Raw genomic sequence first — 21,005 nt, forward strand, 5'->3', positions numbered from 1 at the left:
TAAACATAGTTTACAAACGTAAAAATACATGGATGTGGAACCATGTGTAAACTGTAAATGTTACATATACTGTAGGGTATATGTTTGAGAAAGATGAGGAAATCCTCCAACCCATCTTTCTCAAACATATACCCTACAGCATATGTAACATTTACGGTTTACACATGGTTCCACATCCATGTATTTCACGTTTGTAAACGATGTTTAATTGTATATTATTCAGGACTACGCTTCCTGCCCTCCCAGACCCCTGCCTGGACTTGGCTACTCTCTCACTTGTCACCTGCCTAGACTACTGCTTGGATCTGACACCTGCCCTGATCGCTTGTGTGCAGCCTCCCTTTGGTAGGGCAATCCCAAAGGGCTGCAACCTAATGCCAGTTTCCAGCAAAAAAAAAAAAAAACAGTGACCACTAGCGCCTCCTGCCCATCATTCCTTGCAAGGTGCTCTGGGGAGGACCAACAGTCACTTAGATCAAGTGTCTGGGCTGAGTCCATGTTACCTACCAGGGGCACCAAAACAGTATTACCTGTCGGTTTAGCATTGCCTTGCTGTGCGACAACATTAATAAAATGTCCCCTATAAGTAACATTCCAAGCACTAAAAAGTAAGGTTCTAGTTGAAAGCAGAACTGCAGTTTCAAAAACCTGCCCTGTTTTCACGACTTTTTGTTCATGCTATGCACTTGTAATATGAGGAAGTATTACTTTACTGAGAGAGTAGTGGATGCATGGAATAACCTTCCTGCAGAAGTGGTAGCTGCAAATACAGTGAAGGAGTTTAAGCATGCATGGGATAGGCATAAGGCTATCCTTCATATAAGATAGGGCCAGGGACTATTCATAGGATTCAGATATATTGGGCAGACTAGATGGGCCAAATGGTTCTTATCTGCCGACACATTCTATGTTTCTATGTTTCTGTGTGATTCACTTTTAAAATGTTTCATGTGCATCATTATTTATTCCTTTGTAAGAAGAGTATTTCTGGAAATGGCAAATAAGATACCGTAAGAAGCAGGCCAAGACTGGAACAAAAAAGAGGCCCGGGCATTTTAGACTAAGCTGCCCATTCCTTTTTTTAAACCAAATTACAAATAAGCGAAGGGATCAGGTAATCTTCTCTTGCATATAAGAAGCCATGGGATCTAGCTATACATGTTGTATATAAGACGCCAGGGGATCACGTGATTATCATTTCTATTTAAAAATCCATGTGATCTACCCATCTGTCTTATGTAAGAAGCCAGGGGATTGAAATCAAGAAGCCAAGACATCTAGTTAGCATTTTTAAAACATATGAAGCCAAAAGATCAAGTGATCATCTTTTGTATAAAAAGGTCTGGGGGGGTGAGTAATCAGCCTAGTCATAAAGCTGATCTATACTACAGACCCTTGCTCAGAATCAGGGGAAGAAGTAGTGAAATCCCATTGACTTATCATGCAGATTCTCTTCTTCTCAATGCTCTCCACAACGAAGACATGTTCCTCAGTGGCCTGGAGCTCCATGCCTGCTGTGCTTGGACGGTGGTGGGTAAGGCAGGGCTCCCGGGGTGACAATGTCCATGAACCTGGACTCCTCTGTCCCCTGCTCTGCTGTTCCCTGGCGGAGTCAGCTCTGTAACGTCAGGGGGTTCGCCTCGCAGATGTCTCAATGAAACCCGGCGCTGACTGGGGCCAGTCCAGGCCAATCCCTCCCAGAGTTGGAAGACGATGGGGAACGGAGAGGGTGAAGCAATGGTTTGAGAAGATGTAGATCAGATCCAATTTTGTTAAGACATGCACCCCCCTCTTCCACCCCCCCCCCCAACCCCAACGTCGTGTGTGGTTGCATTGTATCATCAGAACCTGTTAGCTGTTAAAGGCTAAGGCCGGCCATACACAGTTCCAAGATTCAAACCATTAATGGGCAGGCTAAATGTACCAAGCTGATCAATCAACGGACTTGGGTACAACCAGCCTGCCGGATTCTCTTACATTTATTGCTAGAGGCCGCTATAGCCGCTAGCAATAATCACTGTCCCAGCAGCTCCCGTCAGAACTGTGTGTTGATGGAGGAATCATGCAAATTTCTTTCCTGCAACCACAGAAATTCACACCGTGTATGGCCTGCCGTAGTTCACCTTTTGTTCGGGCCTGGTAAGGAGAATTTGTTTTTAACACATCCCTGAAGAAGCTCATGCTGATCGGGCAAAACATGTCGGCAATGACACCACATGGGAGATGCCCTGGGGACGCAACACCGCCTACCTGCACATGTTCAATGCACGGGTTGATATCAGGCTCCATCTTCATGAAGGCACCACGAGCCAGACTACACAGCAGCTAGACCCTGGCAATGGCCTCTGCAACAAGCTACTAACCTCTGAGCCGGCAAGGTAGAGAGTGTTAAAGCCTCCCCAGGCTATCCAGAAGTCAGGACGGTTTGGTCACTGCAGATGGGTGAGCGGATCTACTGATCTTAATTGATCATCTGCTTTGGTGCACATCTATGTCAAATGCTGCTTGGAAACTTTCAGATATTTAATCTGCTAGCTATCAGTCAATCATTTAGCGGCATGCGAGGAACCCAAAGTCACAACACGGTGCTGATATCCACAAAGGCCTACCAGCTACACTGACTTTACTATACCTGCGTAATTCCTTAACAGTTGAATGATTAACAGTGAATGATGTGCTCATAACTTCTTTGACTCTGCAGGGAAAGCATTATCTATCACTATCACCTAAACTTATTGGACATCCAACCACTTCGCTGGAACCCATACCAGGACATCAAGTTTTCACTTTTTTGTCATAGACCGGCGAGCAATAATATTTTTTTTACCTCCTTGCTCTTATCTAATCCTTTATTGGCAGTGAATAATAGCAGATCTGCAGATTGGACACTGGATGGGGGGGGGGTTTGACCTTTTGTATGTAGGTGCAGTGTGTTGGTGCTGCTGCGACATTTTAGACAGCGTTGTCTTTTCAATCACAACTGTGATGTAGGTGATGGTGGAGTTTAAAGCCTGTTCTGTTATTTTAAAAAAATTGTAAAAAAGATCCCATGATTACACCTGCCTGGTCCTTAACCACTTAAGCCCCGGAAGATTTTACCCCCTTCCTGACCAGGGCCTATTTTGCGATTCGGCACTGCGTGACTTTAACGGACAATTACGCGGTCGTGCGACACTGTACCCAAATGAAATTGACGTCCTTTTTTTCCCACAAACACAGCTTTCTTTTGGTGGTATTTGATCATCAGTGCGATTTTTTGATCATGCGCTATAAACAAAAAAAGAGCGACAATTTTGCAAAAATAACAATATTTTTCACATTTTTTTATATGAAATTCCCCAAAAAAAATGTAAAAATCTAAATTTTTAACATTTTAGGCCTATTTGTTTTCTGCTACATATGTTTGGTAAAAAAAAAATGACAATAAGCGTATTTTGATTGGTTTGCGCAAAAGTTATTGCGTTTACTAACTAAGGGAAAGATTCTTGTCATTTTTATTGGGTTTTTTTTTAACGAGTAATGGCAGCGATCTGCGATTTTTTTGCGGGACTGCGACATTGCGGCGGACAGATAGGACCCTTGACTGACATTTTTGACACTTTTGGGGGTACCAGTGACATTACTAAAGTAATCAGTGCTATACATATGCACGGTTACTGTAAAAATGACACTGGCAGGGAAGGGGTTAAATTTATTAGTGATGCAGGGGCTAAGTGTGTCCCTAGGGGCGTGCTTCTAACTGTGATTGGATGTGGCTTTTCATGTAACAGCAGAGATCCACGATCCTACATAGCAGGACCGTATGATCTCTGCTGTTACACAGGGGAGAATGACAGGCGGCTTTGTTTACATTAGCCGCTTGCCTTTCTCCCTTTGTAACGGACGATCGCGAGTGGCCGGCGGACATCGGGTCTGCCGGTCACACGCGCGAGGGGGATCTGTGAACGAGCGGGAGTGGGAGCGCGACTCCGGCGGCGCGCGCTCGCTCCCTAGAGCCTCACAGGCTAGCGACGTAGTACTACGTCACTTTGCCTGTGAGGGACTGACCGCCGCAGTAAATAGTCGGCAAGTGGTTAATGTAACATCCTTTCTGGGGTCCTATCCCCAATTTTCTTTGTGTGGCTTGAGTTAAAGGGACCACACCTATTACTTGGCGTGTCAGCTAATACATGGGACGCTGGATTTGTTTTCTCGCTGAACTAACCAGTGTACTGATATTAGTGAGTTGTTGGCATCTGCTCTGCTCTTTTTTTTTGTGAAAGGTGTGAATGTATCCTTCAACATTGATATAACAAAGTCCCTAGAAGTTTCTTCTAGCAAAGAGAACTGGAAGAAAAGTTTCAAGCTCATAAAAATGTCAATGTCCTCTTATCTGCAGGGAAAGAGCTATACCATCTGATTCTTCTGGTATTGAACTCCCTTAGAAGCAAAACACATAGTTCTGTGAATATCAGATAGATGCTGGAGATGCTTTGATGAACTTGGCGGTTTAAACACAACCGGTAGGAGAGAGGAGCAATAACACCTTTTGGACCTTAATCTTATCTACTTACAGCAGTGTATCTCTGATGTCCAGGCCCCCCTTATGACGGCTCTTCTGTCAATATCAGACTATCTACTGTATCTAAAATCAAGGCATTCTCAACATTGGAAAAACAGACAGCCCCCTCCCCCCTTACCCCTGATAAAGTGGGTTATTACATCGGGTCTGTAGAACTGCCCTCTTTCATCACGGACCGCTCAGAGCTTATAAATCCTGGAAATGGACTTAGACTGTACACTGCCCTGGACTGAAGCAGTATATATATATATATATATATATATATATATATATACACACACACATACATACATACATACATACATACATACATGGCTTTTTTTTCTCAGAAAAAAGGTGAAGGAACTCAACAACGACCCCCTCAAAACCCCCTCCCAAAACTGGTCAAAATGTCACTAACAGTGGGAGGGTCTTAAGGGGGAGTCAAATACCAGGAGTGCATTATGTACAGAGTTTGGCGGTGTTACACACAGAGTGCAGAGTTTAGGGGTGTGCTAAATACACAGTGCAGAGTTCAGGAGTGTGCTAAATACACAGTGCAGAGTTCAGGAGTGTGCTAAATACACAGTGCAGAGTTCAGGGGTGTGCTAAATACACAGTGCAGAGTTCAGGAGTGTGCTAAATACATAGTGCAGAGTTCAGGAGTGTGCTAAATACACAGTGCAGAGTTCAGGAGTGTGCTAAATACACAGTGCAGAGTTCAGGAGTGTGCTAAATACATAGTGCAGAGTTCAGGAGTGTGCTAAATACATAGTGTAGAGTTCTGGAGTGTGCTAAATACATAGTGCAGAGTTCAGGAGTGTGCTAAATACATAGTGCAGTGTTCAGGAGTGTGCTAAATACATAGTGCAGAGTTCAGGAGTGTGCTAAATACATAGTGCAGAGTTCAGGAGTGTGCTAAATACATAGTGCTGAGTTCAGGAGTGTGCTAAATACATAGTGCGGAGTTCAGGAGTGTGCTAAATACATAGTGCGGAGTTCAGGAGTGTGCTAAATACATAGTGCAGAGTTCAGGAGTGTGCTAAATACATAGTGCAGAGTTCAGGAGTGTGCTAAATACACAGTGCAGAGTTCAGGAGTGTGCTAAATACACAGTGCAGAGTTCAGGAGTGTGCTAAATACATAGTGCAGAGTTCAGGAGTGTGCTAAATACATAGTGCAGAGTTCAGAAGTGTGCTAAATACACAGTGCAGAGTTCAGGAGTGTGCTAAATACATAGTGCAGAGTTCAGGAGTGTGCTAAATACATAGTGCAGAGTTCAGGGGTGTGCTAAATACATAGTGCAGAGTTCAGGGGTGTGCTAAATACATAGTGCAGAGTTCAGGAGTGTGCTAAATACACAGTGCAGAGTTCAGGAGTGTGCTAAATACATAGTGCACAGTTCTGGAGTGTGCTAAAAACATAGTGCAGAGTTCAGGGGTGGGCTACACACACAGTGCAGAGTTCAGGGGTGGGCTACACACACAGTGCAGAGTTCAGGGGTGGGCTACACACACAGTGCAGAGTTCAGGGGTGGGCTACACACACAGTGCAGAGTTCAGGGGTGGGCTACACACACAGTGCAGAGTTCAGCCTCCTTCCACAGCTGCTTAGTTCTGCATCCCCATCCACATCTCACTTTTACCCCTCCTCTTCTCTAGTATCTCCCCTCACACTGTAGATGGCGTCACCTCTCTCGCTTCCAGGGATATCATCCAGTGGGCGTGTCAGCAATCGCACTGCACCCCAGGCTCCGGCATCTCCTTTAACCTCATACTGCACTTGGAAAACACAGGAAGCCAGACCACTGTGTTTATGAGTAATAGGGGTGAGCCCGGAGCAGAGGGCCTGAGCCATATATATATATATATATATATATATATATATATATATATATATATATATATATATATATATATATATATATATATTTTTTTTTTTTTTTTTTTTTTCCTTATCGTTCAATTAGCCATTCATTTTCTTTGACTACAGAATTCCCAGAAAATTATATATTTTCTAAAAGCAGAGACCTTATACAAGAAGGGCTCATACATACTGCAGCTTAAACAAAAAAAAAAAGCCACTTTTGAGCTTTTATTTATTTGCGCTTTTATTTCAGCTTGAAGCGTGTCCCTTTGCACGTTTTTATTGAGCTTCTTTGAGCAAGAGCGTTTTTTTTTTTTTTTTCCACAAACCCTCCCCTTAGCTCATTTTTCCTATTCTTTTGTGAGTTTTCATGCTTTTTCGCCCATTTTTTGGGCTCTTCTGCTCGAAAGCTCCTCTCAAAAACACAAGTTTGGTAGGTTTTTTTTCTGCCTGTAAACTCCTGAAAATGCCATAGTGTGCATGGACACATTGGCTAACATGGAAGGGAATTTCCAGGCACGAAAAAAATGAGAGCTCAAAAAAGCTTAAAAGCCTTTAGGAGCCACGTCTTTGAGTTTTAGTGTGCATGAGCCCTAAAAAGATGGTCGTTGCAACAGTTTTTGTTGCAGAATATTTGCTCAAATGTTTCTCAAATGCATATTTTGGGGGAGTGGCAGGAATAGTGTCCCATTGTTGGTGTCAGTGGCAGGAATAGTGCCCCATTGTTGGTGTCAGTGGCAGGAATAGTGCCCCATTGTTGGTGTCAATGGTAGGAATAGTGCCCCATTGTTGGTGTCAGTGGCAGGAATAGTGCCCCATTGTTGGTGTCAGTGGCAGGAATAGTGCCCCATTGTTGGTGTCAATGGTAGGAATAGTGCCCCATTGTTGGTGTCAGTGGCAGGAATAGTGCCCCATTGTTGGTGTCAATGGTAGGAATAGTGCCCCATTGTTGGTGTCAGTGGGAGGAATAGTGCCCCATTGTTGGTGTCAATGGAAAGAATAATGCCCCATTGTTGGTGTCAGTGGCAGGCATAGTGCCCCATTGTTGGTGTCAGTGGGAGGAATAGTGCCCCACCCATTGTTGGTGTCAGTGGGAGGAATAGTGCCCCATTGTTGGTGTCAGTGGGAGGAATAGTGCCCCATTGTTGGTGTCAGTGGCAGGAATAGTGCCCCTTTGTTGGTGTCAGTGGGAGGAATAGTGCCCCATTGTTGGTGTCAGTGGAAGGAATAGTGCCCCATTGTTGGTGTCAGTGGCAGGAATAGTGCCCCATTGTTGGTGTGACTGGCAGGAATAGTGCCCCATTGTTGGTGTGACTGGCAGGAATAGTGCCCCATTGTTGGTGTGACTGGCAGGAATAGTGCCCCATTGTTGGTGTCAGTGGGAGGAATAGTGCTCCATTGTTGGTGTCAGTGGCAGGAATAGTGCCCCATTGTTGGTGTCAGTTGGAGGAATAGTCCCCCATTGTTGGTGTCTGTGGAAGGAATAGTGCCCCATTGTTGGTGTCAGTGGCAGGAATTGTGCCCCATTGTTGGTGTCAGTGGCAGGAATAGTGTCCCATTGTTGGTGTCAGTGGGAGGAATAGTGCCCCATTGTTGGTGTCAGTGGCAGGAATAGTGCCCCATTGTTGGTGTCAGTGGCAGGAATAGTGTCCCATTGTTGGTGTCAGGGCCAGATACAGGCAGGCAAAGGACCACAATTTGCAGACCACGGATTTAATTATTTATTATATGTTGGATTGAGGGGACTAGTACTTTACATAACAAAGTGAAGGTTCTTTGTGCTTTCTTTTAACCACTTGCCACCCAGCAACATACCTGTACGTCGCTGAATTTCAAGTAGTTAAACCCTGGATAATGCCTACCGCTTGTAAAAGCAATCCTAGCAACTAACCAGCCGCTGGATTGTTTTTACAAGCAGCAGGTGGGCATGTCCTCACCCTCCAGTGGCTTTCTCGAGCTCTCCAATCCCATTGGAAAAAACTCAAGCAACCAGCCAGCACGTCCACTGGCTGGTCATAGAGCTTAACAAAGCCTAGATCAGTTTTGATCCGCTCTCAGCGATCACCCCACAACACTTCCGTTTTACCCAGATGTCAAATGCGCCATTTTTAAAATATCAAAAGCATTCGAAAACAGTGATCCTGGTGTTTTAAATGCTTTTATGGGCAGAGGAAAGATTTGAGGTCTTATAGACTCAAGATCTCCCTATAAAGAGTACCTGTCCCAAGCCTATTGCTGTCACAAGGATGCTTACATTCCTTGTGACAGCATTTAAAGGGATTTAAAAAAAAAATAAAAATTAAAGCAACATTGTAAGAATTGAAAAATAAAAATAAAAAAATGTAACGTGCCCCTGTGCTCGCGCACAAAGGTGAATGCACGCAAACAGCGATCCTCCCACCACAAAAGTGAAGTATCATTGCGAACGTCAGATCCTGGCCAGTAATTCTATGCACACTTTAAAGTGGAGTTCCACCCATTTTCGTAACTTTAGATCTATGTAATCCCCTTTAAAACGACTTTTACCAATGGAAACTTTTTTTTTTTTTGCTAGTAAATACCTTAATTTCTGCTTTATTCCTCCTCTCCTCACTTCCGGGTCCGATCGGCGATGACGTCATTCGGCGATTCGCAGTGTGTGCTGGGATGTATTCCATTCCAGAAATCTCGCAGTATTACCCAGGAGCTGATCTGTACTGTGTGTATTCAGGCCGTGACCTGCCCCACCTCCGCCCCGCCTCCTCTCAGTGAGTTGTACTGTATGCATTGTATTCAGGACGTGCTCTGCCCCGCCTCCGCCCCGCCTCCTCTCAGTGAGCTCAGTGAGGATATAATGCTTTCAGTCCTCGCTCACTGAGAGGAGGCGGGGCGGAGGCGGGGCAGAGAACGGCCTGAATACAATGCATACAGTACAACTCACTGAGAGGAGGCGGGGCGGAGGTGGGGCAGAGAACGGCCTGAATACAATGCATACAGTACAACTCACTGAGAGGAGGCGGGGCGGAGGCGGGGCAGAGAACGGCCCGAATACAATGCATACAGTACAACTCACTTAGAGGAGGCGGGGCAGGCACGGCTCAGTACAGCTCAGCTCCTGGGTAATACTGCAAGATTTCTGGAATGGAATACATCCCAGCACACACTGTGAATCTCCGAATGACGTCATTGCCGATCGGACCCAGAAGTGAGGAGAGGAGGAATAAAGCAGAAATTAAGGTATTTACTAGCAAAAAAAAAAAAGTTTCCATTGGTAAAAGCCATTTTACATCTATGTAATCCAACCTATTAAAAATGGGTGGAACTCTAACCTGTAAAGGCTTTTAAAGTGTCGCCTATGGATAGTAAAATTGATGTGGTTAGTCCCCCTTACACGGGTTTTAAAGCGTGATGTTTGGTATCCATTTACTTGTATTTTTTTTTTTTTTTTTTTTGCATTAAAATTCCAAAAGGTGTATTTTTTAAAAAAAATTGCTTTTGAAAAATCACTGCGCAAATACTGCGTGACATAAAAAATTGCAAAACCCACCAAAGTATTCTCTAGAGCCTTTGTTTTAAAAATATATAACGTTTGGAGGTTCTAGGTAATTTTCTAGCAAAAAAATAATGATCGTTATAAAAAAGGCTGGTAAAGGTGATAAAATTCACAGGAAGTGACAAGGACATGGCACATCCATAAAGATCTAACACGTTTTTTTTCTGCACATGCTGAAAACGTTCTTAGCCTGAAAAATGATAACTAACGTAACCACTACATCAAAAAAATTTGCAATATACTACATTTTTGTTTTTTGTCTTTAGATACACTTGAATCAGGGGCATACAGGAGTCACAGGGACGAGATAGCGACTTAGCTCCATGCTCCCATGCAGCCCCCCTGTACTCCTGGATGGAAGGATTGGCTGGGGCGATGACATGTACAGGAACCAATCCCTCCATGCAGCTGATGAATGCCTGCTTCTCCTCCTCTCCCTCCTGCAGTCATTCAGTGGAAGGAAATCAGTTGCTCTAAATGCTTCCTCAGCTGCTTCCCTATCCCTGTCCTGATGCCCCGGGCCCGCGTGCTCCCCTGGCCTTGCAGTGCAGCCGGGTTACCCCCTCCCATTGGCTGCTGCGTGGGATAGTGTCAGGATATAGAGTGGGGAACGAGTCGGTAAATGTGTCTTTTACCAGCCCCTTCTTTGGCTTAACCACTTAAGCCCCGGAAGATTTTACCCCCTTCCTGACCAGGGGGTATTTTGCGATTCGGCACTGCGTGACTTTAACGGACAATTGCACGGTCGTGCGACGCTGTACCTAAACGAATTTGACGTCCTTTTTTTCCCACAAACAGAGCTTTCTTTTGGTGGTATTTGATCACCTGTGCGATTTTTTGATCACGCGCTATAAACAAAAAAAGAGCGTCAATTTTGCAAAAATAACAATATTTTTTACATTTTTTTATATGAAATTCCCCCAAAAAAAAAAGTAAAAATCAAAATTTTTTAAAATTTTCGGCCAATTTGTTTTATGCTACCCATGTTTGGTAAAAAAAAAAAATCGCAAAAAGCGTATTTTGATTGGTTTGCGCAAAAGTTATCGCGTTTACTAACAAAGGGAAAGATTTTTGTCATTTTTGTTGTTTTTTTTTTTAACGCGTAATGGCGGCGATCTGCGATTTTTTTTGCGGTATTGCGACATTAGGGCGGACAGATCGGACCCTTGACTGACATTTGTGACACTTTTGGGGTTACCAGTGACATTTCTACAGTAATCAGTGCTATACATATGCACTGTTACTGTAAAAATACACTGGTTGTGAAGGGGTTAACTTTATTTGGGAGGGAGGGGCTGTGTGTGTCCCTAGGGGCGTGCTTTCTACTGTGATTGGCTGTGGCTTGAGCTGTAAGGACACTGATCAACGGATCTACATACTAGATCCGTTTGATCAGTGTCTTTACAGCGAGGAGAATGACAGGTGGCTTGTTTACACAAGCTGCCTGACATTCTCCCTCTCCCCCGCCGATCGCCGAGTGACCGGCGGACATCGGGTCCGCTGGTCACACGCGCGGGGGGGTCCGTGACCACGCGGGATCGGGAGCGCGCCTCCGGGGGCGCGCGCTCGCTCCCTAGACCCTCACAAGCTAGTGACGTAGCCCTACGTCACTTTGCCTGTGAGGGGTTAATGAGCAGAGTCAGTGATCAGTAATGATCACTGACTGTTTAGTTTTTTTTTTTTTTTGTTCCATTCATAGCTGAGGCATAGTAAACTGTGTTTACAATGCTTAATTTTATGAATGAATAGGAAGCTCTGTACAGAGCAATTCTGGTCCATTCATACTGTGCTGTTGTGGCTGCAGAGATGGAGATTGAAGGCTGTTTCCTTTATCTCCTTTCTCTGTCCCAAACATGAAACATCAGAGGTCTGTTTAGATCCCTCATATCTTACCTAAGCCCTCCAACAGGGGTCCTAAATTTATTTAGTTTAACCACTTAAGCCCCGGAGGATTTTCCTGTTCAAAGACCAGGGCCTATTTTGCGATTCGGCCCTGCATGACTTTAACGGACAATTGCGCGGTCGTGCGACGCTGTACCCAAATTAAATTGACGTCCTTTTTTTCCCACAAACAGAGCTTTATTTTGGTGGTATTTGATCACCTGTGTGATTTTTTTTTTTGCGCTATAAACAAAAGAGCGTAAATTTTTAAAAAAATTATATTTTTCCACATTTTTTTATATGAAATGTAAAAATCAAAATTTTTTAACATTTTAGGCCAATTTGTTTTCTGCTACATATTTTTGGTAAAAAAAAAAAAAAAAAAAATCGCAATAAGCGTATTTTGATTGGTTTGCGCAAAAGTAATTGCGTTTACTAACTAAGGGAAAGATTTAGGTAATTTTTATAGTTTTTTTTTTTAACTAGTAATGGCAGCGATCTGCGATTTTTTTTGCGGGACTGCGACATTGCGGCGGACAGATCGGACCCCTAACTAACATTTTTGACACTTTTGGGAGTACCAGTGACATTACTACAGTAATCAGTGCTATAAAAATGCACTGTTACTGTAAAAATGACACTGGCTGGGAAGGGGTTAACTTTATTAGTGATCAAGGGGTTAAGTGTGTCCCTAGGGGCGTAATTCTAACTGTAAAGGGGCGTGGCTTGTGATGTAACCACAGAGACATACGATCCTACATAGGAGGATCGTATAGTCTCTGCAGTTACACCAGGGAGAATGACAGATGGCTTTGTTTACATCAGCCGCCTGCCTTTCTCCCTCTCCAGCGGGAGATTGCGAGTGACCGGCGGACATCGGAGCCGCCGGTTACTCGCGCGGGGATGTGCGGAAACAAGAGGGGGCGGGAGCGCCCCCTTGGCGGCGTGTGTTCGCCCCCTGGAGGCTCCTGGGCGAGCGATGTAGCCCTACATCGGTTTGCCCAGGAGAGCCAGACTGCCGCAGTAAATAGTCGTGCGGCAGTCGGCAAGTGGTTAAATAATAAAAAATAAAATTGTAAATACAGTAAACCCCCGCTCCATCGCGGTTCAGTTTTTGCGGTCCCGGTATATTGCGTTTTTTTTTGTAATGTTATTTTACTATATAAATCATTAAAAATGAAATATTTTTGTGTTTTTCATAGCTCTTGCTATGTCTCTCAGTATCTTTTATGTGTTTAAATGAGTTTCTATTGTTTTAAAAGTGTGTTTAAAGACCTTAAAATGCTTTTACACGTACAGTGACAGTAAAAAAAAAACATGCCTACAATGCATTTTAATAGGGTTTTTCTATTTCGCGGATTTTCACTTTTTCGCGGCTGGGTCCGGAACGTAACCCCCGCAATGGAGGGGGGTTTACTGTAAACAAAATGGTAAAAAAAAAAAACACAACAAAAATAAAAAAAACGACTGACACCAGTGGCAGAACTACAGGGGTCGCAAAGGTCGCACTTGCGACCAGGCCCTGCCGTTCGGCCACCGTGGGGGCCCCCAAGACAGCAAGAAGGGGGCTTGCTGCGGGACCTCAATAAAAGGTCCCACGATGGGAGTAAAGAGTTCCGGGATCATTGGGAAAATCCCGGGCCAGGGATCTGGGGGCGCTTCATGGTTTCTTGCACCAGGGCCCTAAAGATTCTAGTTATGCTTCTCACCCACTCTACACATTAGCAGGCATAAAAGGGCCCATGAAACCCCGCACCCTGCACAGTCTGCACAAAAGTTATAGCCATGCATGCTTGCTGATCAGATTGTTAATATGTTGTGAAAGTTTGTTTTTTGACTGTTTCTAATATCAACATTTGTTATTCTATCATAGAATCTAGTCTGCAGTATATAATCCAATTACCCCCGAAGAAGAAGCGCACAGCTTTGAAACGCGTTGGGTATCTGTACTGCTCTATTCTATATGTATCTGTACTGTGTTTTTTATGGAACTGTTTGCCCAATTTTCTGATTCTATTTGAATATTTGTCTATGTAATTTTGAATAAACATTTATATTTTTTATACATTTTTTGTATTTCCCTGAGTGCCGTTAAAGTCCAAACCCTTAGGGCAGTGATGGCGAACCTTGGCACCCCAGATGTTTTGGAACTACATTTCCCATAATGCTCAACTACAATGCAGAGTGCATGAGCATCATGGGAAATGTAGTTCGAAAACATCTGGGGTGCCAAGGTTCGCCATCACTGCCTTAGGGGATCCCCTCCATTTGTAGCTCTTTTCACAGAGTCGACGCAGGTCATCCTGAAACCTGGATTTGCTATAAAAAAAAAAAAAAACTGAACTGAAGAAGATAGTTTCTTTTTCAATAAAAGTGGAAATCTCCTTACCACAGTATTCACACTCCAGTTCCCCATAAACCTTTCTGATTTTCTGAAGTAAATCCACATTCAGCTGTCTCTTGTGTAGTCCATTCAAGATGGCCATAAAAGCTCCGGCACCTCCTGAAATACCAGATGCTGGATTCTGACCAGGAATCTGTTGGTGGGTCTCGTTACCAATGCTCTCCCCTGTGCTTTCCCCACAGCCACCTTGATCAAATGTAATATCTTTTGCCAAACTATCCAACTCTCCATCTCTCAAATGAGAGCTTTCAGCTGCGACATGACTGACTGCTCCCAAAACACAATCTCCTCTCTGTACATCTCCGAGATTAGCATACAGATGATTATTCTCCTTCTCTGTCAAACAGTGTAAAAGTTCATCGCTTGACACTCCCTTAGAGACGCTGGAAGGGTCTGCAAGCTTTTCTGGAGTGCAATCTGTTAAATGATTTGCTTCCTCATTTCCAGAGAAATGCAGCTCCGTTGTTTTTCCTGAAGGCAAACCATCATTGTGAGGTTTCAAGTTCTGAGGCTGATCCAAAAGAGTTTCCCGCATGGACATTTGTGGATCTAGAGCAGAAGAAGCGGCGATGTCCTCCTGGGCGTTATTCTCCATGTCCCCCAAGGCCTCCTGCTGGATGTCGCTTCCGGGTTCCAGAAGACAAAAACTCTGAGCAATGGAATCGTGAAGTAAAGTTTCTTCTGCTACGTCAGGGTGGACTTCTTTGATGTGAGCTTTCAGCCTGACGGTGCTCACAAATTTCTTAAAACAGTTGGAACAGACGTAAACAAAGGGGTGCCTGCGGATGTGCAGCTCAAGGGATTGGTACTTGGTGGCGCCGTGGTTGCAGAGCTCACAAGCAAAGGGTCTCTCGTCTCCGTGGACCAACATGTGGCGGTCACGTTCCAGTTCGTTTTTGAATTTACGTTCACAAATGTGGCAGTCATAGAGGAGCTGCCGTTTTCCTTCTCTGGTGAGCAACCTCAGCTCATCGAAGGTCTCCTTTACCTTTTTGTCCAGCAGATTGTGCGTCTCTTTGACGTGTTTGATGAGATTCTTGACATCGGAGTACTTCTTCTTGCAGAAGCGGCAGTGCTGTTTGATCTTCTTGTGAACTCGCTCGACGTGAACCTTCAGGTGACCTTTACTAAGGCAGCTGAATGAACAGTGGTCACAGCTGAACTTTTCCCCCGTGTGCTTCCTCATGTGGACGCTGAGGTTGGCCTTGATGGCGCTGGCATAGTTGCAGAGCGGGCACTTGTAAGGCTTTTCATTGGTGTGGATTCGTAGGTGGGCTTGCAGCGAGTGCTTGAACTTGAAGACTTTATTGCAGTATTCACAGGTGAAAATTTTAAGTTGGGTTGAGGCCAATCTGAAAAATGAGAAAAACGTAAGTTGAAATATAAATTTTACCTTTGAGGGCAAGACACAACTTTAAAATGTTTCAGAACTACATTTGTATACAAAAACTTTAAGGCTCCGTTCACACTACCGTGACTTGTCAGGCGACAAGTCACGGTCCCTCGAGGTCCATTGACTGCTACAGGACCCGTTCTAATAGGAGCGACACGAGCCGCTCCGACTTAGAAAAAGGGTCCTGTACTACTTCGGGGTGACCTCGGAGCGACTTGCATAGACATTCACTATATGAAGTCTGTGCAAGTCGCGCCGAAGTCGCGGTGCACGGGACTTCACAGGTCGCCCCCGAAGTAGTGCACAAGTCGTGCCGCTTCAGTGTGAATGCGGTCTAAGAGTCCCGCTACCTAGAGGATAAGAGAAGGGGCAAGGAGGATAAGGAGGTTTGAAAGATACAGATCCTAAAACATTCTTTGATATGATGAAAGACATTATATACGCTATGTCAGCAATCTACAAATCTGCAATAAACCTCCATAATGCGGCCAGACCATTCATTCCCACAACAACATTCTCATAAGTTTATATGTGCATTTAACATTTTATGTACGCTATTTACCTACCTTGTGTAGACATCCAAAAGACCCGAGACTGCTGCTGGGCGCCACCATCTTAAATGTGATGTCAGGAGCCCCCGCAGACTCAGACTGGATGGACACAAATGTAAATCCTTTGGTAGGTAGTGGTACCATATACACTATATTACCATAAGTATTGGAACGCCTGCCTTTACACGCACATGAACTTTAATGGCATTCCAGTCTTAGTCCGTAGGGTTCAATATTGAGTTGGCCCACCCTCTGCAGCTATAACAGCTTCAACTCTTCTGGGAAGGCGGTTCACAAGGTTTAGGAGTGTGTCTATGGGAATGTTTGACCATTGTTCCAGAAGAGCATTTATGAGGTCAGGCACTAATGGGGAAGAGAAGGCCTGGTTTGCAGTCTCCCCTCTAATTCATCCCAGAGGTGTACTATCTGGTTGAGATCAGGACTCTGTGCAGGTCAGTCAATTTCCTCCACCCCAAACTCGCTCATCCATGTCTTTATGGACCTTGCTTTGTGCACTGGTGCCCAGTCACTTAGGAACAGGAAGAGGCAATTCCCAAACTGTTCCCACAAAGTTGGGAGCATGAAATTGTCCAAAATGTCTTGGTATGCTGAAGCTTTAAGAGCTCCCTTCACTGGAACTAATCCAAGCAGAGGCTTCAGGGCCCCAATGCAAGAAACCATGAAGGGCCCCCAGGACCCCTGGCCAGGGCCCTTCCCGTCAAGCCTGGGGCTCTTCCCACTGATCCTGGGGCCCTTTACTCTAATTGTGGGGCTCTTTATTACGGTCCCGCAGCAGGACTCTTTCACAAGTTCTGCAGTGGGCCCCCTTCCTGCCATCTTGGGGCCTCTCCACGGTGGTGGAATGCCAGGGCCCGGTTGTAAGTGGGACCTTTGCGATCCTGGAAGTTCACCCACTGGTGTCAGTAGTTTTTATTTTTTGGTATTTTGACTATTATTTTTTATCATTTTATTTTATTTTTTTACAATGTCACTGACTGTGACTCTGTCCACTCAGAAAAGGAAGGAGCTGGTAAATTACATATTTTCCTCCTGCAGCTACAGGAGGAAAAAGGAGGACAGGGATTTCTCTACATGCTGCCCCCTCCTATCCAGGTGTACAGGGGAGACGCACAGGCCCCCTGGAGCATGGGGCCTGGTTGCAATTGAAACCCCTGCAACCCCTGTAGTTATGCCCCTGGCGCCAAGCCCAACCCCTGAAAAACAACCCCACACCATAATCCCCCCTCCACCAAATGATTTGGACCAGTGCACAAAGCAAGATCCATAAAGACATGGATGAGCGAGTTTGGGTTTGAGCGACTTGACTGACCTGCACGGAGTCCTGACCTCAACCCAATACAACACCTTTGTGTTGAATTAGAGTGGAGACTGCGAGCCAGGCCTTCTTATCCACATCAGTGCCTGACCTCACAAATGTGTTTGTGGAAAAATGGTCGAACATTCCCATAGACACACTCCTAAACCTTGTGGACAGCTTTCCCAGAAGAGTTGAAGTGGTTATAGCTTCAAACGGTGGGCAAACTCAATACTGAACCCTACGGACTACGACTGGGATGCTATTTAAGTTCATATGCATGTAAAGGCAGGAGTCCCAAAACTTTTGGTATGATTGTGTATGCAGAACGCACAACACATACAGGGTTCATACACATTTTCACCAATAAAATTCCATGACTTTTCCATGACTTCACGTAAATATTCATGACCTAATGTTTCATGAAATGTCTATGTATACATGTTAAATAAGAAGAAAATTCATGTCACACCCAGCATATTTTTACTAAAATAAATGACAATCTTTGTAGTGTACAGTATCTCTGCAGTTAGGGTTTAGTTTCTGGATACAGCGTGATTCAAAATGGTCCCTTGTTTTACAGTGGATGAGATGCAAGCACCGCTGCCGCAGCTGGGAGCCGGTGTCACTTCAGGCGCACGGGTGAAAAAGCCAGCGATCGGATTGGAAGCTGTCAAGCACGCAGCTGCAGACTGGTGCTTTGCACCTTTAGCTTGGCTAGACAGCGCTGCCTCTCCCATGTTCGAAATGTCAAACGTTTTACGACACACACTGTACATTTAGCGGACATGATACAGGAGAAGGTCAGAGGCTGCAGACATGATACAGGAGGTGGTCAGAGACTGCAGACATGATACAGGAGGTGGTCAGAGACTGCAGACATGATACAGGAGGTCTTCAGAGGCAGCGGACATGATACAAGAGAAAGTCAGAGACTGCAGACATGATACAGGAGGTGGTCAGAGGCTGCGGACATGATACAGGAGGTGGTCAGAAGCTGCGGACATGATACAGGAGGTGGTCAGAGGCTGCGGACATGATACAGGAGGTGGTCAGAGGCTGCGGACATGATACAGGAGGTGGTCAGAGGCTGCGGGGACATGATACAGGAGGTGGGAAGAGGCTGCGGACATGATACAGGAGGTAGTCCGAGGCTGCGGACATGATACAAGAGAAGGTCAGACTGCACACATGATAGAAGAGCACAGGGGAAGCAGAGAGCACTGGAGGAGCTTAACCACTTGCCGACCGCCGCACGACTATCTACGTCGGCGGTCAGCCCCTCACAGGCAAAGTGACGTAGGGCTACGTCACTAGCTTGTGAGGGTTTAGGGAGCGAGCGCGCGCCCCCGGAGGCGCGCTCCCGCTCCCGAGTGGTCACGGACCCCCCCGCGCGTGTGACCGGCGGACCCGATCGCCGCCGGCCACTCTGCGATCGGCGGGGGAGAGGGAGAAAGTCAGGCAGCTTGTGTAAACAAGCTGCCTGCCATTCTCCTCGCTGTATGAGAGCTGATCACATGGATCTACTATGTAGATCCGTTGATCACTCTGCATACAGCTGAAGCCCCAGCCAATCACAGTTAGAATCACGCCCCTAGGGACACACACAGCCCCTCCCTCTCAAATAAAGTTAACCCCTTCACTACCAGTGTATTTTTACAGTAACAGTGCATATGTATAGCACTGATTACTGTAGAAATGTCACTGGTAACCCCAAAAGTGTCAGAAATGTCAGTCAAGGGTCCGATCTGTCCGCCGCAATGTCGCAGTACCGCAAAAAAAATCGCAGATCGCCGCCATTACGCGTTAAAAAAAAAAACAACAAAAATGACAAAAATATTTCCCTTTGTTAGTAAACGCAATAACTTTTGCGCAAACCAATCAAAATACGCTTTTTGCGATTTTTTTTACCAAACATAGGTAGCATAAAACAAATTGGCCGAAAATTTTAAAAAATTTTGATTTTTACATTTTTTTGGGGGGAATTTCATATAAAAAAAAGGGAAAAATATTGCTATTTTTGCAAAATGGACGCTCTTTTTTTGTTTATAGCGCGTGATCAAAAAATCGCACAGGTGATCAAATACCGCCAAAAGAAAGCTCTGTTTGTGGGAAAAAAAGGACGCCAAATTCGTTTAGGTACAGCGTCGCACGACCGCGCAATTCTCCGTTAAAGTCACGCAGTGCCGAATCGCAAAATACCCCCTGGTCGGAATGGGGGTAAAATCTTCCGGGGCTTAAGTGGTTAAGGGCACGGGGTGGGGGGGGGGGACTGGAGAGAATTAAGGGGGGTTTGGAAAGCATTGCAGGGGGGTTGGAAGGCGCGGGGGGGGGGCATGGAAAACCAGGGGGATGGAGAGCACTGTCTGGGGGGAACTGGAAATCACTGAGGTTGGAGCCAGGGAGCTGAAGAGCACTGAAGGAGCCAGAAAGCATGGGGGGGGGGGGGGAGAGATGAAAAGCACTGTGGGGAGCTGAAGAGCACGGGGGGCTAAGAGCACTGGGGGGGACTAAAAGCACTGGGGGGGCTAAAGAGCACTGAGGGGGGCTAAAGAGCACTGGGGGGGGGGGCATTTTTACATTCAGCGTATATAGCACTGGTACAGGTAGGTGTCCTTCCGGGTCCGCAGTTTGCCCTTACTGTCAGTCACTGGCCAGCAGCAGCAGAGCAGATGACCCAATCAGGCAGCGGGAAGGGCTGGCCGCGGTTTGCCTGGAGACACTGACTGGCTAGCAGCAGCAGTAACAGCCGGGAGATTATCAACCAATGAGGCAGCGGAAGCGTCACTGGAGGGCGGGCCGGCCGCATGAACGTGATGACGCGGGGGTGCGGTAACCGAAATGGTTACTGCCCCCTTCCGCGTCATCATCACGTTCATGCGGCCGGCCCGCCCTCCAGTGACGCTTCCGCTGCCTCATTGGTTGACAATCTCCCGGCTGTTACTGCTGCTGCTAGCCAGTCACAGTGTCGCCAAGCAAACCGTGACCGGCCCTCCCCGCTGCCTGATTGGGTCATCTCTTCGGCTGCTGCTGGCCAATGACAGCACGCGCATACCGCGGACCCGGAAGGACGCTAATACAGTGAAATGTAAATACAGTATGTGGCAATAGAATTATCATAAAATAATTAAGCATCCGCTCCCCGCTCCGCCACAGTAATTTAATTCCATGACTTTTCCAAAACCTAGTGTGTTTCCTAATTTTCCATGACCTTTCCAGGCCTGGAAAGTGTCATCTAAAAATTCCAAAACTTTTCCAGGATTTCCAGGACCGTATGAGCCCTGATTGAACCTTGAAGCAGATAGGCTACAACAGCAGAAGACCACACCGGGGGCCACTCCTGTCAGCTAAGAACAGGAAACTGAGGATACAGTTTGCACAGGCTCAACAAAATTGGACAAAAGAAGATTGGAAAAACATTCAGATGGTAGGGTCATCAGAATTTGGCATAAACAACATGAACACATGGGTCCATCCTGCCTTATATCAATGGTTCAGGCTGGTGTTTTCGTGTAATGGTGTG

General features: G+C 45.6%; 1 protein-coding gene across 2 annotated transcripts in view; it reads right to left on the reverse strand.

The window, feature by feature from the left end:
- Positions 1-21,005, reverse strand: part of ZFAT (zinc finger and AT-hook domain containing) — a 352,480-nt gene that overhangs the window by 251,144 nt on the left and 80,331 nt on the right. For both annotated transcript variants that reach the window (XM_082258103.1, XM_082258102.1), the window contains exon 6: positions 14,209-15,575. In XM_082258103.1, the coding sequence (XP_082114229.1) occupies positions 14,209-15,575 (1,367 nt within the window). The remainder of the gene's footprint in view (positions 1-14,208; positions 15,576-21,005) is intronic.

Source organism: Pelophylax lessonae, assembly GCF_965119305.1.
Source record: "Pelophylax lessonae genome assembly, chromosome: 5".
NCBI classification, from domain to species: Eukaryota; Metazoa; Chordata; class Amphibia; order Anura; family Ranidae; genus Pelophylax; species Pelophylax lessonae.